This window comes from Photinus pyralis, unplaced genomic scaffold, assembly GCF_008802855.1.
Source record: "Photinus pyralis isolate 1611_PpyrPB1 unplaced genomic scaffold, Ppyr1.3 Ppyr1.4_LG7, whole genome shotgun sequence".
NCBI lineage: Eukaryota > Metazoa > Arthropoda > Insecta > Coleoptera > Lampyridae > Photinus > Photinus pyralis.
Genome location: NW_022170738.1, coordinates 12,615,240 through 12,630,406, shown reverse-complemented (window position 1 = coordinate 12,630,406; position 15,167 = coordinate 12,615,240). Strand labels below are relative to the sequence as shown.

Here is a 15,167-nt window from a genome sequence, read left to right as displayed (position 1 = left end):
CGTCAGTTATTAATCTTTTAATGCTTTCTAAAACGTCTGCTAATATACCTTTTACAATGTTTACTTAATATCCACGTACGTAACTCGGGTGTTTTTAATTACAGCTGTATAAACGCTGTTCATAAGACACTCCTCTGTAAATAATTCTCTTGCACTCTCTTTTATATTACTTAGGCTTTATAGATTTTGAGTTATCTTCTTCACTTTACACCTAATATTTCGCGCAATTACTTACTGTACAAAAGTCTGGCTTAAGTTTCACGTCACCCTTTGACCATAGAGTTTGCACTATATCTTTACATTGCTGTAAGCTAGTTTTGGAACATTTAAAACTTTTAATTGTATAGAAAAATAGCTGTTTATATCAATTCAGGGGTCTTAAGTAACAATAAACGGTCTTGACATTGTGATACCGATTGACGTGAGCATAAAATCCTCCTCCATAAAAGGATATTGTGTTCACATTTGAACAAAACATACAGATTTAAGGCGAATCTTAATCAGCACAAATAAGCTGAGATTACGTCCATATTGTATATAAAGTTAGTCGAAATGATCGAAACACCGCAATTATGATTTTGGCATTGACTTTGTACGTATTGTGCTGCACCCTGGTAGCAGGCAGCGATCTTGCGAGGGGTAAGTATCTGTACTTTCGTTTTGTAACTATTGCAATGGATTTCTCAGCGTTCGACCAGAGAAGTATCGTTCACGCCGCACAAAACAATAGTTGTGCTAGAACATGTGATGGAATCCCCAGAACTTGTTACTTTTACTTTCATGTGGAACAGTACAGTACTATGGGATGGTAAGAATAAGCGTATGCATGTTAACCGTCCTAATTTAGCTAATTCAAGGTCGTGCAATTCCTGTCAGTCACAGGACGTATGCCAGTGCATTTTGGCCGACGGCGTGGAGAGAAGCATGTACAGCGCGAACCGAAAACTTCCCGGTCCCAAAATTGAGGTATGCGAAGGAGACAAGGTTGTCGTTGATGTTGAAAACAGGATCGAAGGACTAGAAATGACAATACATTGGCACGGAGTTTGGCAAGACGGTACTCAGTACGCCGATGGAGTGCCATACGTTACACAATGCCCAATTTTATCGCACAACAATTTTCGGTAACTCACTGTATTTCCTCACAAGTTTTTATTCGAACTTTTCAGCTACATTTGGTACGCAAAAAATCCAGGTACTCACTTTTGGCACGCTCACACCGGTTTGCAAAAAATGGATGGGTTAGCCGGACCTATTGTCATTCGACAAACCGCTGCCAGAGATTACCATAGTTCTTTGTATAGAAACGACTTAAGTGCTCACACAGTCATGGTGAATGATTGGTGGCCATATTTCGCGAGTATGACATTGCCGGGTGCTCTACGTAGACCCTCTTTAATTGGGGAACTTCCACATAGTTTACTGATTAACGGTAAAGGACAAACTCGGCATCCTGATACTAATGTCATGACTACAACGCCACTCGAGGAGTTTACTGTTTTTCAGGGCCAAACGTACAGGTTTAGGCTAATAAACGCCATGGGCACAGTATGTCCGATAATCTTCACCATTGATCAACATAAACTACTAGCTATTGCTAGTGACGGGGAACCTTTCCAGAGTGTCGTCGTCGACGGTATTCAGTCTTACTCTGGTGAATCGCGCCTATATTGAAATGATACGTGTCTAACTAGCAAATTTCAGCTGAACGATATGATTTTATACTTACTGCCAATAAATCAATAGGTAGTTACTGGATACGAGTAAGAGCGGTTGGGATCTGTGCATCGGAGCAACTTCAGCAGCTAGCTATCTTACGCTATAGTACGGCAGCGGCACTTCCAACTGCTCCTCGTCCATCTTACAACACGTCAGTGCCTCAAGGAGTGGTACGTCTACTCCCTTCAGTAATTACAAATTACAAATGTTTGTAGATGTTAAATGATTACACCAGAAACTGCGCGGATGGTTTTTCAAACGCGATATGTCTCAACCACTTAAAAAGTCTGAGGCCAATAGACTATGGAGTTTTGGGAACCCCAAATATTAAACTATATTTGCCATTCGGAACATATTTTCTTCCAGAGCAGCAAGTTTTCAAACCCAACCAATATAGGCCCTTCATGGGTAAACGATTCCATCGCTTAGTAAGCAAATTTCAATTTTTCTTTGCAGTTATTGGCACCGGTGCAGGGCTGGTGACGCATAGAATAGACGGTGTCGAATATGCACCACCTCCGTCACCGATAATATCGCAATACTTTGAAACGCCACCTACGCAATTCTGTAATCGCAACAAAAATTGCGTGGGTAATTGTACCTGCACACACAAAATCGACATTCCTCTAAACGCAATCGTGGAGATTATTCTAGCAGATGACTGTGAGTACATGGATATTATAAACTTTCACTAATTTTATCTCATTTTTGCAGCTGAAGAAGCACTAGCCCCTCACAATATGCACCTACACGGTTACGCGTTCAACGTTATGGGAATTGGTGTTCTCCCAAATGACACGAGACCCACTCTGGACAAGGTGAAGGACCTCGACTCAAAAGGACTCCTTCAAAGAAGATTCGTGCACCCTGCTTTCAAAGACACTCTAACAGTACCCATTCGCGGATACGCCGTCATACGATTTAATGCCAAGAATGCAGGTTTATGGTTTATGCACTGTCACTACGGGCACCACTTGGTTACAGGGATGAGTCTAGTTTTGCAAGTTGGATCGGATTATGATATACCACCGATCCCGGCCAACTTTCCTAAGTGTGGACATTTTCAGCCACCTTACTAAGCCAGTGCTTCCAATGAACAGTATTTAGAAAAAATAGGAATAGACTACTTGAAGATCAAAAATAAATATTGCAGTAATAATTTCCATATTGTTTTCTTATGTTCACCTTTTCAGCTGGACATAGTAAAACTCATCCATCAAACACACAATTGTGTACGTAAGACCTGACTTTGTCATACTAGTCTTAAAATAGTATAAAACCTGACAATTTTTTTACAATGCATCGATTTGCTTGAAAATTTGGAATTAAGCTCAATTTACCCTTCATTTCAAAATCTACACTATGCCGATAAAGTTTAAGGTGAGTAAAATTTGGTTCAAAAAAGTTGAGCACTGATTGTTAGAGGCTTTGGAACATTCTTTCAGAATACTTCAACCCTTAAAAATCAACCCCTATTGTGGTTTAATAAAAAAAAGTATTTACCCTCAAAAAATTAATAATAATTTATTATTGACGACAGTTTTGTTTAATTAAAATTCAGATTTTCAAAGTGGTGATATTCTTTTTAAGTCGTCCTGTATATAAATTACGTAGTGTATAGGTGTATGGAGTGGATGTAAGTGTGTATGTAAGTTTCTAAAGTCTATACCGGTCTTGTAGATCATCATGCTCTCATTTGCGCTTTCAGAATTTTTCGAAAAAAATTCTGGTTGGTTTTTTAATCATAACTCTTTTATTTTTGATGATAGAAAGTGCATAAAAAACATTTTGTATGTTTTTACAAGAGCTACAAATCTATTTACATCAAATCCATTTAAAACCCTTAGTTTTAAAATGGGATGAGCTTAAAGGGCTAAAACAATAAGGTAGTGCTCGCATATAAATACACGTATTAAAGGACATTTTGCTGTGAAATAGGTCACCGCGTTATGAAGGAGATTTAATATCGAGGATCGGCTCGCCTAAGGGACAACTTCCGTAACTCTTTAGCTCCGTAACTAATTGCTAAGGGCGATATTCTCTTCCATGGCGCATTTATTGTTAAACGTTTTTTTTTCAAATACTTAATTTCCAAAATGTTAACTAAGGAATAAACGTAATTATCTCGTATTTAATGTACCTTGTCTCAACTGGTAAACTCCGATTTTAACTAACAGACACAACGTAAGATCTAGGATCCTGACAGTTCATCGAGAAAGTCTGAGTCTCGGAGAGGATGAGTGGGATATTACTCAGTGTATTTACCCCAAGATTCACCGCAGTACTCATTAAACATTCCTACGTATCTGTTATCTGTATCAGTGTGCAATTTCAAAAGAGCGAAATAAATGTCCTTGGCGGAGGCGGTTGGCTCAGTGACCCAGAAAGTCTCACTTTTTTATTATAAGCAACGGTGCACATCCGGGATAATATATCATATGCAGGTTTAGGATCCCTTCCTATAATTTTTGACAAGGTTGGCAACATGCTAATTGGCCGGAAATCATTTAGATTAGATGGAGACGACGTTTTGGATAAAGGGATAGCTCATTTCCATATTGTGTCGAAAATAGCAAGTTGCCAGGTGAAAGTTCTAAATTTTGAATTATTTAATCACTTCAAAGTTATTGTTAAGTAAGTAACATTTGATATGCATTTGCTTCTGAGATTATTGAGAAATGTGCGTGAATACGTGGATCTGTACAGGATGATCAAATTAATTGTGTTGCGCAAGTATTTATCAAAATTGGTCTAAAACTCTATTTTAAAGAAACCGCTACCTACACCTTCAAATTATATTGTGTGCTAACTTTGGTGTATGTATGTCCAACGGAATTCCCTTCTTGCTCAAGAAAAGTGATATCAAAGTACCTCAACTGTCATATTGCGACATAACTATATTTCCAAGGTAAACTTTATACACTTTCTCTACTATGATATCTTCATTCCTGGAATATTCGCTTCGACAAAAATTCCACCAAGAAAATGTGCCCCCAAGCAAATTTGGCCGGGAATTTTGGCCGCAGAACAACCACTTTTTAAACCCACCACATCTAAATTCCCGCGAATATTTACTTACACACGTAAACCCAATCCCAAAGAAATTTGCTTTCAGAAATATTAACTTTGAAAAATACGCTCATAAGTCATAAGACAGTCGCTCCCAGAGTATACGCAAACGCAAAATTCTTCATTCTGAGCCTTATTTATTGCGAATAGTACGGGAGGTAGCGTCCTATTTTTACGGGTCATTTTCGCACAATTACTTTTTATTCTGCCTGGTAGTTTTTACTTAGTTAACACTTAAAACAAGCGTCAGCTGGCGCGACTGCGTGGCGTGATGGTATGAGAGGCTAAGAAACACGCAAAAAAAATTGTTTTTCGGACCATTTTCGCAAAGCTGAAAATGGTATAATTATATAATAGTGTACAATGTAAAAAGAGCATAAATAACTGTCAGCTGATATTTAAATGTGACAAAACCTATTAGCTGGGCGTCCAAAGTGTAGCGTAGCGTTAGCGGGCGCTAGCGCGCGCGGCGACTTTAAATTTTGATGACCCAGCTAACACATTTTTCCACGTTGTCGTGTCAGCTAACAAGTGGTTTCCTTTTTTTTTGTGCCATAAACTGATGAGGTACTCATTTCCATGCATGCTGATGTCATATTATTGGAGAAAAATATGAGTGAAAGAGAATACATGAGTAAAATGGTTTCACATACTGTATAATAATATTATACATAAATTTTTTTTTTTTTTTTTTATTGACGATTTATTTGGAGGTACATCAACCTTTGTTTTTAGCACCTTAAAGATTACATTATTATTTTTTTACAGTTTATTGATGAGGTCGGTCACTTTAAGGTACTGGACTGTGGCAGTAAGTGTGGCGGAGTCATTAGAATTTAGGGCTTCCTGGAGGTTGTTGGCAACTCCAAATGACCGACGAGGAGCAGCGTAGGTGGGACACTCCAACATAATGTGGCCCACGGTGAGGTCAACTGCACATTGAGGACATAGTGGTGGTGGTTCTTTGCTGAAGAGATGTGCATGGGTGAGAAGGGTGTGTCCCATTCGTAGACGTGAGAGACTAACTTCTTCTTGACGTCGGAAATTGTGGTAAATAGGTCTCTGGATGGTCGGTTTTATTCGGGAGAGTTTGTGGTTTAACTGAGACCAGCACTCTTGCCACTGTCTAAGGAGTTCCCGGTACGTTGTCCTCCTAAGGTCCATCTCCAATTGTTTCAAGAGTTCGATGTCTGGGTTTACGGTAGCATCCTTGGCAGCGGCGTCTGCGCGCTCATTCCCTGGTATTCCACTATGGGATGGAACCCATAGCAAGGCAGTTTGAGTTGCTGTATGATTTCTTTTTTCAAGCAGTTCTTGAATTTCTTGTGCAATAACATTTTTGTTTTTAGAGGTGTTGGCTATGCACAGGAGAGAGCTGAGAGAATCAGAGATGATGAGAGTCTTCGAGGATTCATCACTTTGGGACATCTTGAGGGCTAGGAGTATAGCTGTTAACTCTCCCGTGAAAACTGAAGCGCCGCCTGGGAGTCGGTACCGAACTGTATTGTGCGGACCTACCACAGCTAGGCCCGTTCTCTCGTTTCCCGTCTGTGATGCATCAGTGTAGTAGGGTGTATAGTTTGAGAATAGTGTAGTAAGAAGTTCTTTAAAAGTATTTGTAATTAGTGGCACAATATGGGATTTTGAAACACTTGTAAGGTCAGTGTTGATTATCGGCGGTGTTCGTATCCAGAAGGGTGTTACGATCTTTGGTGCAGGATATATGTTTACACCTGTTGAAGGTATTTGTATCGAGTGGAGGAGCTTCCTTATTCTGATATGAAAAGGGGCTGGCGTGAATGGTTTATGTGAATATTGCGCAATGTATCGGTTGTTGCAGACGTTTGGGTAAGTAACATGCTGTGTAGTGCTCGCAATTTTAAAGTAGTACCTCAGAGATAGTAACTTCCTTCTGAATGTCAGGGATGGTTCGAATGCTTCGCAATACAAACTTTGTATAGGAGTGGTTCTCAGGGCTCCCAGAGAAATTCGGAGAGCTGAATGATGAATCACATCAAGTAGTTTAAGATTGGAGCGTTTAGCAGAGGAGTACACTATGGATCCGTAGTCGATAGTGGATCGAATTAGGCTGCGATAGAGTTGGAGTAGAGTTTCCGTGGTTGTCCCCCATTTATGACTTGCAATGGTTTTTAGTAGGTTCAGCGTTTTAACGCTTTTAGATTTCAGTTGTGATATATGACTTTTCCAAGTAAGTCTGTGGTCAAATATGAGACCTAGGAATTTCACTTCACTGGAGTAATTTAGCGACATATCGTTTAAGTATAGGTTAGGGTGTATGTTAGTTCTTTGTTTGGTGAAATTAATTACTTTAGTTTTATTTACACTTATTTTAAATCCGGTCTTTTTATTATACGCAGTTAATTTATTTATAGTGTTTTGGATATGGGTTTTTACAATATGTGGGTCTTTGCCTCTAGAAGAGATGGCCAAGTCATCGGCGTACAGAAGTGCTTTAACTGGTTTCTGCACCGTTGTAATTATATCATTAATTGCCAGTAAGAAGATTGTCACACTGATGGGGGAACCTTGAGGAATTCCATTTTGTAGGGTTTTTTTGGTGGAAAGAGTGCCGTTGATTTTAACTTGAAATGTGCGGTTGTTGAGAAAATTTTTTATGAAGTTAAAGATATTTCCTGTAATAGACCATTCTTGTAATTTTTGTAGAGGTAGGTAGCGCCAAGTGAGGTCGAAGGCTTTTTCTATATCGAAGAATACTGTTATCATGTGCTCTTTATTCAGAAAGGTATTGTGGATTTCCGATTCCAGATTAATGAGGTGATCTACGGTTGTGTGGTTTTTTCTAAAGCCCGCTTGGACTGTGGATAGCAAATTGTGTGATTCCAAGTACCAAGATAGACGACGATTAATCATCTTTTCGAGAAGTTTACATAGTGTGTTGGATAGCGATATCGGCCGGTAACTTGAAGGCTGGGTAGGTTCTTTTCCAGGTTTTAATATTGGCACTATGATGACATTTTGCCAGGTTTTAGGGAAGCAGTTTTCTGTCCATATAGTGTTGTAAATTTTTAGAAGGTAGTTGATACTATTTTTGTGTAAGTTTTTTAGGAGAATATATGGTATATTGTCCGGTCCTGTGGCAGAATAATTTTTTGTCGTCTGTAGCGCTGAAAGGAATTCTTCTTCTGAAAGGGGTAAATTGATTGGATGGTTAACAGAAGGACTGTGTTGTAGTTCTTTAACTTTGCGTTTGTAAATCCGAAATTCTGGGTCTAGATTATCATCAGACGAGGCGGTGTGAAAGTGGTCTGCTAGTATGTCGACCACTTCTGTTATGTCGGTGTGGATTTCATTGGTTGCATCTGTTATAGCACTGACTGTGAATCGGGACCTTTTCCCTCGAAGTGTATTTATTTTATTCCATGCCTCACTACCAGAGGTAGTTGTACTAATGGATGCGACGAAGCTTTTCCATGATTCTCTTTTTGCGTCCTTAAGAAGTTTACGTGATTTGGCGCGAAGGTGTTTGAATAAAACAAGGTTTTCTATGGTTTTATGTTTTTTCCAGTAATTAAAGGCTGTTTTAGTTTCTTTGATGGCTGCCTTGCAAGTGGCATCAAGCCATGGTATGCGGTATTTGTTTTGAAAACAATTAGTTTGTCCTATCGAAGTATCAGCTGCGGTAAGTATGAGGTTGGTTATTTCGCTTACAGCTTCGTCAATGTTACTGCCATTTGGGTCGATAGAAACTTCCGACTCTGTGAGTGCCTTGAATTTTTCCCAGTTAGCTGTCTTAAGTTTCCATCGTGGTGGGGCAGGTTGTTGTGTTTTGGGGAGCGCTGTGAGATTGAGACATATTTTGATGGGAAAGTGGTCGCTATCGTACAGTGAGTCTAGCACATCCCATGACAAGTCAGGATAAACATCTGGTGTTGAAAAAGTTAGGTCAATGTTGGAGAAGGATCCACTGCCAGCATTGAAATGGGTTGGTTCGTTAGTATTTAGGAGGTTTATTGGATTGGTAATTATAAAATTTTCAATTTTCCTGCCTCTGCTGTCGGTAAAATTTGATCCCCAGAGCATGTGGTAACTGTTGAAATCTCCTAGTAGTAGAAAAGGCTGGGGTAGTTGAGAGATTAGGTCATTAAGGTCTTCTTCTTCAAAGCTTTGATCTTTTGGTATGTACACGTTACAAATTGTGATTTTCTTTGGGGTGAATACTGTGACCGCTAAGGCTTCTAAGTTCGTATGGAGTGGGACTTCTCTCGTATGAATTTTATCTTGCACAATTATCGCAACTCCTCCTCCAGCTATGTTTTGATGGGGTCTGTTTTTTGAAACATTGTATTTTATAATTTGTAACGTGGTTAAGGACATAGAATAAATCAAAAGAGACAAAACAAACTAAAAAAAGGAAACTAATAGCCCTAACCACGGCTGCGGAGAGATTATGGTACGTTTGTGTAAGATTATTTTAGGCGCTACTAACTTTTATTTTCCTGTTAGGACAAAACGCAACCAATAACACATTTCTTAGACAATTCTTAAAAAAATGCGTTACAAGAAAACAGACCGGGTCTGCGGGAGTGTGACTGAGACGGACTTATGCGACAGCGTGCGTGTTAATAAAGGCAGGCGTCGCGTCGGTTGGTGTTGCCAGGAGCTGAGACGCTCGCGTTACGTTTTTAATAAATATTCAACCTCTTATATTTCTTAAACCGTTGGTCTGATTGAAAAAATGTTTTATTAAAAAAAACTATCTTGATTCATTCGACATATTTTGTATCGCACATGTATTATACCTCTATCTGCACTCATAACGAAAATACCTCGCGACTGAGATTTTTATTACAATTCTTGCCCATATAGAGTTTACAGAGTGGTTGTTCAAGACAGCATCGACTTTCTTTTTGTTCTGTGAGACAGCAAATATAATGAGCTTTCGAACGGTACCCACATTCTTGAAAAATATTCATAAATAACTTCGGAAATGCGATGTACCTAAATGTAAAATTTCTAACTTTTAAGAAGTGTGAAATTTTTTACAAACTATTTTTTCTGGTTGTTTGCAATTCCTGCGACCATCGCGCTCTCGGATTCACAATCGACACCTGATTCTGCACGAGATACGTATATTTACAAATGTATATCTTCGAGTGCAAATGGAACTATTTTAGAAGCATCTGTTTTATACCCAGGTGACTTGACTGACACATCGGTGCGGTTCGGCTTGGTCCGCTTGGCTTGTAACTGAAGCTATTAGTTTCCTTTTTTTGGTTTGTTTTGTCTATTTTGATTTATTATATGTCCTTAACGCACGTTACAAATTATAAAATACAATGTTTCATGTAAAATATTAGGTATGTGATGCCATTTTACTCATGTATTCTCTTTCAATCATATTTTTCTCCAATAATATGACATCAGCATGCATGGAAATGAGTACCTATCAGTTTATGGTACAAAAAAAAGGAAACCACTTGTTAGCTGACACGACAACGTGGAAAAATGTGTTAGCTGGGTCATCAAAATTTAAAGTCGCCGCGCGCGCTAGCGCCCGCTAACGCTACGCTACACTTTGGGCGCCCAGCTAACAGGTTTTGCCACATTTAAATATCAGCTGACAGTTATTTATGCTCTTTTTACATTGTACACTATTATATAATTATACCATTTTCAGCTTTGCGAAAATGGTCCGAAAAACAATTTTTTTTACGTCTTTCGCAGTCTCTCGCTATCTTAAGTCACGCTTTTGAACCAGCTGACGCCCCTATCGTTGATAGGTTATGGATCAAAAATCTATAGTAGAAAGATGAACTTTGCGAAAATGGTCCGGTCAAATAGGACGCTACCTCCCGTACTAGAATACAAATGTAACAGGCGAATTACGACTGGTATAAATCATACCTAACTATGTTGTCAGGCTAACAATATTGTTAAGGCATGTGATTGGATGTTTTTTCAAAGAATAACAAAAATATCCAATCACATGCCTTAACATTATTAGATTATGCGGGTCACTCTGTAATTGGGCGCAAGCCTGTTGAGGGCCCAGAACAAGAGAGGGACAATAAATAAATAAAATAAAATAAACAACGTTGTTAGCCTGACAACAAAGTTAAGTATACTTTATAATACCGGGCGTACATGTGCAATAATGACCCATAAACGGAAGATTTCAAAAGATTTAAAGTGTACCTATACATTTCAATTTTACAAAAAATCTTCAACATATTCTGAAACGACATCTCTCATCACACATGTCTTAAACGGATTTAAAATGTGCACAGTGTCATTATGCAACGAACGAAAAATCAAATTTAAGTAGACATCTGTTAACTCGCAATCCTTCCAGATATTTAAAGTGTGCACAGTGTGCAATAATAATAAAATTACAATTTATTGTCTCCATTGTCCTGCACTCCGTGTAAAAATTGAGGTGGTCCCCTTCCCAAAGGTGTTTTGAGAATTAAAATCGTAATTTTGTTCATGAAACACCATGAATTATTCTTTTATGCCGTATTTGCAACCAAAACCAAACCGCGAACATTCTGATAATACCTACAACTAAAGTCACTACACCGAAAGTTTTCAATATCGGTTCCGCTGTGGTTCAGTTACCCCAATTAGGTAAACGCGATTCGGTTTGATACAAGTTATAACGTATCCCAGTAAGAATTTCCCAACAAAAAAGGGGTGTGCGCAAAAGAAGAATAATGCTGCATCGAAAAAAAATTAAAGTCTGTATACTTTGATACATACACAATTCCGTTTCACTTGCTTCCTAAATTAATAGAAGGGGCGCATATTCTATGAAATTAAGTTTCTATTTATAAAAAGTAAAAATACTAGTTCTTTTTATAGAATTCACTCAAGCATTAGCAGAAATCACTTTGGATCAGTTTGTTTTTGGAGAATAACAACGGAGGTCTTATTTCGACATAATTGGCATTTTCCATAAACAGCCCTTTCACCATCCAAAATCTTCAACTGATAATTGCAACGCCATATTTTAATCCGCGAGGAGAAAATAATTATGGAGTATACATGGATTTTGTGCGTAATACTAGGGTGTATTTTGGAAACAAAGGCAAACTTTACAGAAGGTGAGGAGTAACTTTATTTTCGAAACCGCACCCTTAAAAATCGCCCTAGGAACGGCTTGCGCAAGAGTTTGTGTAGATGGTGAGACCAAAACGTGTTACTACCAGTTCTATGTGGAACAGTACAGCACTATGGGATGGTGAAGTGTGATCGAGTCATTAACGCTATACGTAATTAAATAATTTAAGGTCGTGCGACCACAACTCATCGCAGTGCATTCGAGCCGATGGCGTAGAAAGAAGCGTTTACACGGTTAATCGAATGCTACCCGGTCCATTGATTGAAGTATGCAAAGGAGACACGGTGGTAGTAGACGTCCACAATGCGATTGAGGGACAAGAAGTGACAATACACTGGCACGGAGTTTGGCAAACTGGCACGCAATTCTCTGACGGCGTTCCATTCGTTACACAGTGCCCAATATTATCGGGTAACACTTTTAGGTAAACCCGTGTTTCATGCCCCATGAAGATATATTCTCGCCAATTTCAGGTACAAATGGCGCGCGGACAACCCGGGCACTCACTTTTGGCACTCTCACTCCGGGTTTCAAAAAATGGATGGAGTGGCCGGAGGTCTGATTATTCGACAGGCTGCGCCCAATGATGACCATAGCGATTGTTATAAACACGACTTAAGCGAGCATGTCATCATTTTGAACGACTGGTTCCATTATTTAACTGCGGAAACGTTTCCAGGTGCTTTGTGGAGACCTACGTTAATTGGGCAAGTACCTCATAGTTTACTGATAAACGGAAAGGGACAAGCCAAACATCCAGACACGGGAGTTATGACTGAAACACCGCTGGAACAGTTTCACGTGGTTCCGGGTGAAACTTATAGGTTTAGATTAATAAACGCCTTGGCATCGTTTTGCCCTGTTACTTTAACGATCGATCGGCATAAACTTACTGTGATTTCAAGTGACGGTGAGCCGTTCGACTCAGTTGTTGTTGACGGTATTCAATCTTGGGCGGGTAAGCATATAGATTTCTCTATTTTGTTCTAGTTATGCAATTGTAGCGGAGCGATTCGACTTCATATTTACCGCCAATCAGCCCCAGGCGAGCTACTGGCTGCGAATCAAGACCTCAGATGGTTGCCTGTCGGATAACGTCCAGCAATTAGCTCTGGTACATTATTCTGAACCTTCACTTCCAAAGGAGCCTCGCCCCTCCCCTGACTCGCCATTCCCCGATGAGCTCATAGTACGTAATTCGCCTTAACTGAATAATTACTCTACAAAGCTATAGGTTTTAAATCAATACACCAGCAACTGCTCAGGCGATAATAACAACAGCATATGCTTCACCCATTTAAAAGCTAAAAGAAAAGCGGACAGCAGTGTTTTAAAACCAAACGCGGACGTGAAACTCTTTCTACCGTTAGGTACATACGAGGTGTCCGGAGAAGAACTTTTCGAGTCCAACAGCTACAACGGGTTTTTAGGTGAGAAATCCCAACCTTATTAAGATGGTCTTCACATCACACACTCCAGTTTTTAGTGACAAACTGCTGACACAGAAAGTAGACACCATTAATTACATGCCACCGCCATCGCCACTATTATCGCAGTACCGCGACGTGAACGCATCGCACTTTTGTAACCGAGATAATAAACCAGACCACTGTGAAGATTATCTTTGTAGTTGCACGCATAAAATCGATCTTCCATTAAACCAGGTGATCGAGTTGATTATCATTGATGAATGTAACTAGTTTTTTGTTGTTGTAAATTTGAGTTTAATCGGCAATTTCAGCTACATCTCCAAAACACACGCACAACATCCACTTGCACGGCTATGCATTTAACGTGATAGGAATTGGTATCTTGCCCAACGGAAACGCATCCAGTATTGAAAAAGCCCAAGAGCTTGACAAGAAAGGACTGCTTCAAAGACAATTCGATCGACCCGTCTTTAAAGACACGTTAACCATACCAATCGGAGGATACATCGTAATAAGGTTCAAGTCTAACAATCCAGGCTACTGGTTTTTCCACTGTCATTTCGCCCATCACATTACAACGGGCATGAATTTGATTTTCAAAGTTGGAACCTGCAAGGACATGCCGCCGGTTCCGCATAACTTTCCAAAGTGTGGAAACTATTTGCCGTCCTTTTGAAGTTTGATGAACCCGGAACCGATCGATCCCATGAAAGGAAAAGCAAGAGCGATGATTGTGTACTGTTGTATGTACTTTTAAAAAAAATGGTAATAAATAACCTGAAAACAGCAACCTATTTTAAACATGCATGAATGGTGCGAGGTGAGGCGGCGCAACCGACGGTGTCTCCCATTCAAGAAAACGAGGTTTCCCAATGGCGGTACGAAGTGGGCCGGGTCTGCTAGTTTTTATATAATAATAGTTTAAGCACACAGTAATCAGCATTCCATAAAGATAAACTAATGAACCAAAGTATACAGCTCTGCATCCAAATATAGACACACTCTTTTTTGAGTTGTATTATATATTGCTCATTCCAGAATATTATGATTATCTCAAAATTCCAAGTAAAAAATTCAGAATTCTTAGAAAGATGTCAGATTTCCAAGTCTCTGAGAACAAAAGGTCCAATAACGAAAAATGCCAGAACTGTGGAACAATCGAAATTTCAATGTCAAGGAGAAAAACCCAAAATCACGAAAAATCGAGAACAAATTCCAGAAAAGGTTGTACGTAATACAGGACGACAATTTATGGGCCATATCTTTTTTCTCTATAAAGAACGTCACAAAATACTCAAGCGTGTGGATAGAATAGAGAGGTGAATATACAAGTATACTGTTACCTCACATTACGCACCCCTATAATCCCGCCTCAAAGTTCTATACTTATACCCCTTGAGAGAAGCCATTGCAAGGCCCAAAAAATGTTTTTTGTTGGGGCTATAAAAGATAGATCCTGCTTTTATAAATTAATACCGCCGTCACATTTCTCTAATTGGACATTCTTTTTCATAGTTGACTGCTCTTTGAGATACTTTAAGGAGGGATAGTGGCATTTTATCCATAAACTACAAGTGCATATTATTAAAATATATGGTTAGGAAACGTCCTGGAATTTAGATTTATTTATTTCGATCAAAATTTCAATCATGTCCGCCCTTGTAGTTAAATTTATCTGATATACAGTATGTATACCAAGGTAGACGCACCCCTGTCGCTTTGGTAGAATTGGAGATAAAAGTAAAAGGTTTTGGTGGGTGACATTATCAGTAAAACTGATTTAATAGTATACCTACGCCTTTTATGACCATAAATTTCAAAATTTAAATGCGGTACCTATACCTTTT

General features: G+C 39.1%; 2 protein-coding genes across 2 annotated transcripts; both read left to right on the top strand.

Annotated features, from left to right (window-relative positions):
- Positions 1 to 504: 504 nt before the first annotated feature.
- On the top strand, positions 505 to 2,884 carry LOC116176924 (laccase-4-like). The gene is made up of 8 exons (XM_031495762.1): positions 505 to 639; positions 688 to 808; positions 858 to 1,124; positions 1,170 to 1,654; positions 1,705 to 1,889; positions 1,935 to 2,127; positions 2,176 to 2,382; positions 2,434 to 2,884. The coding sequence occupies exons 1-8, from the start codon at positions 573 to 575 to the stop codon at positions 2,796 to 2,798; spliced, it is 1,890 nt and encodes a 629-aa protein (XP_031351622.1). The 5' UTR covers positions 505 to 572; the 3' UTR covers positions 2,799 to 2,884.
- An 8,771-nt stretch (positions 2,885 to 11,655) lies between these two features.
- Positions 11,656 to 14,105, top strand: LOC116176927 (laccase-like). The gene is made up of 8 exons (XM_031495766.1): positions 11,656 to 11,873; positions 11,923 to 12,010; positions 12,060 to 12,314; positions 12,364 to 12,848; positions 12,895 to 13,079; positions 13,125 to 13,320; positions 13,370 to 13,582; positions 13,632 to 14,105. Exons 1-8 carry the CDS (start codon positions 11,804 to 11,806, stop codon positions 13,994 to 13,996), a joined length of 1,857 nt encoding a protein of 618 aa, XP_031351626.1. The 5' UTR covers positions 11,656 to 11,803; the 3' UTR covers positions 13,997 to 14,105.
- The last annotated feature ends 1,062 nt before the right edge of the window (positions 14,106 to 15,167 follow it).

What these genes read in the sequence shown, in the direction of transcription:
- LOC116176924 (XM_031495762.1), top strand. Translation starts at nt 573, where the DNA reads ATGATTTTGGCATTGACTTTGTACGTATTGTGCTGCACCCTGGTAGCA. An exon ending in TTATCGCACAACAATTTTCG is followed by an intron (nt 1,125 to 1,169) that starts GTAACTCACTGT and finishes CGAACTTTTCAG; the next exon opens with CTACATTTGGTACGCAAAAA. An exon ending in GATTATTCTAGCAGATGACT is followed by an intron (nt 2,383 to 2,433) that starts GTGAGTACATGG and finishes TCATTTTTGCAG; the next exon opens with CTGAAGAAGCACTAGCCCCT.
- LOC116176927 (XM_031495766.1), top strand. Translation starts at nt 11,804, where the DNA reads ATGGAGTATACATGGATTTTGTGCGTAATACTAGGGTGTATTTTGGAA. An exon ending in AAAGGCAAACTTTACAGAAG is followed by an intron (nt 11,874 to 11,922) that starts GTGAGGAGTAAC and finishes AAATCGCCCTAG; the next exon opens with GAACGGCTTGCGCAAGAGTT. An exon ending in CAGCTACAACGGGTTTTTAG is followed by an intron (nt 13,321 to 13,369) that starts GTGAGAAATCCC and finishes CACACACTCCAG; the next exon opens with TTTTTAGTGACAAACTGCTG.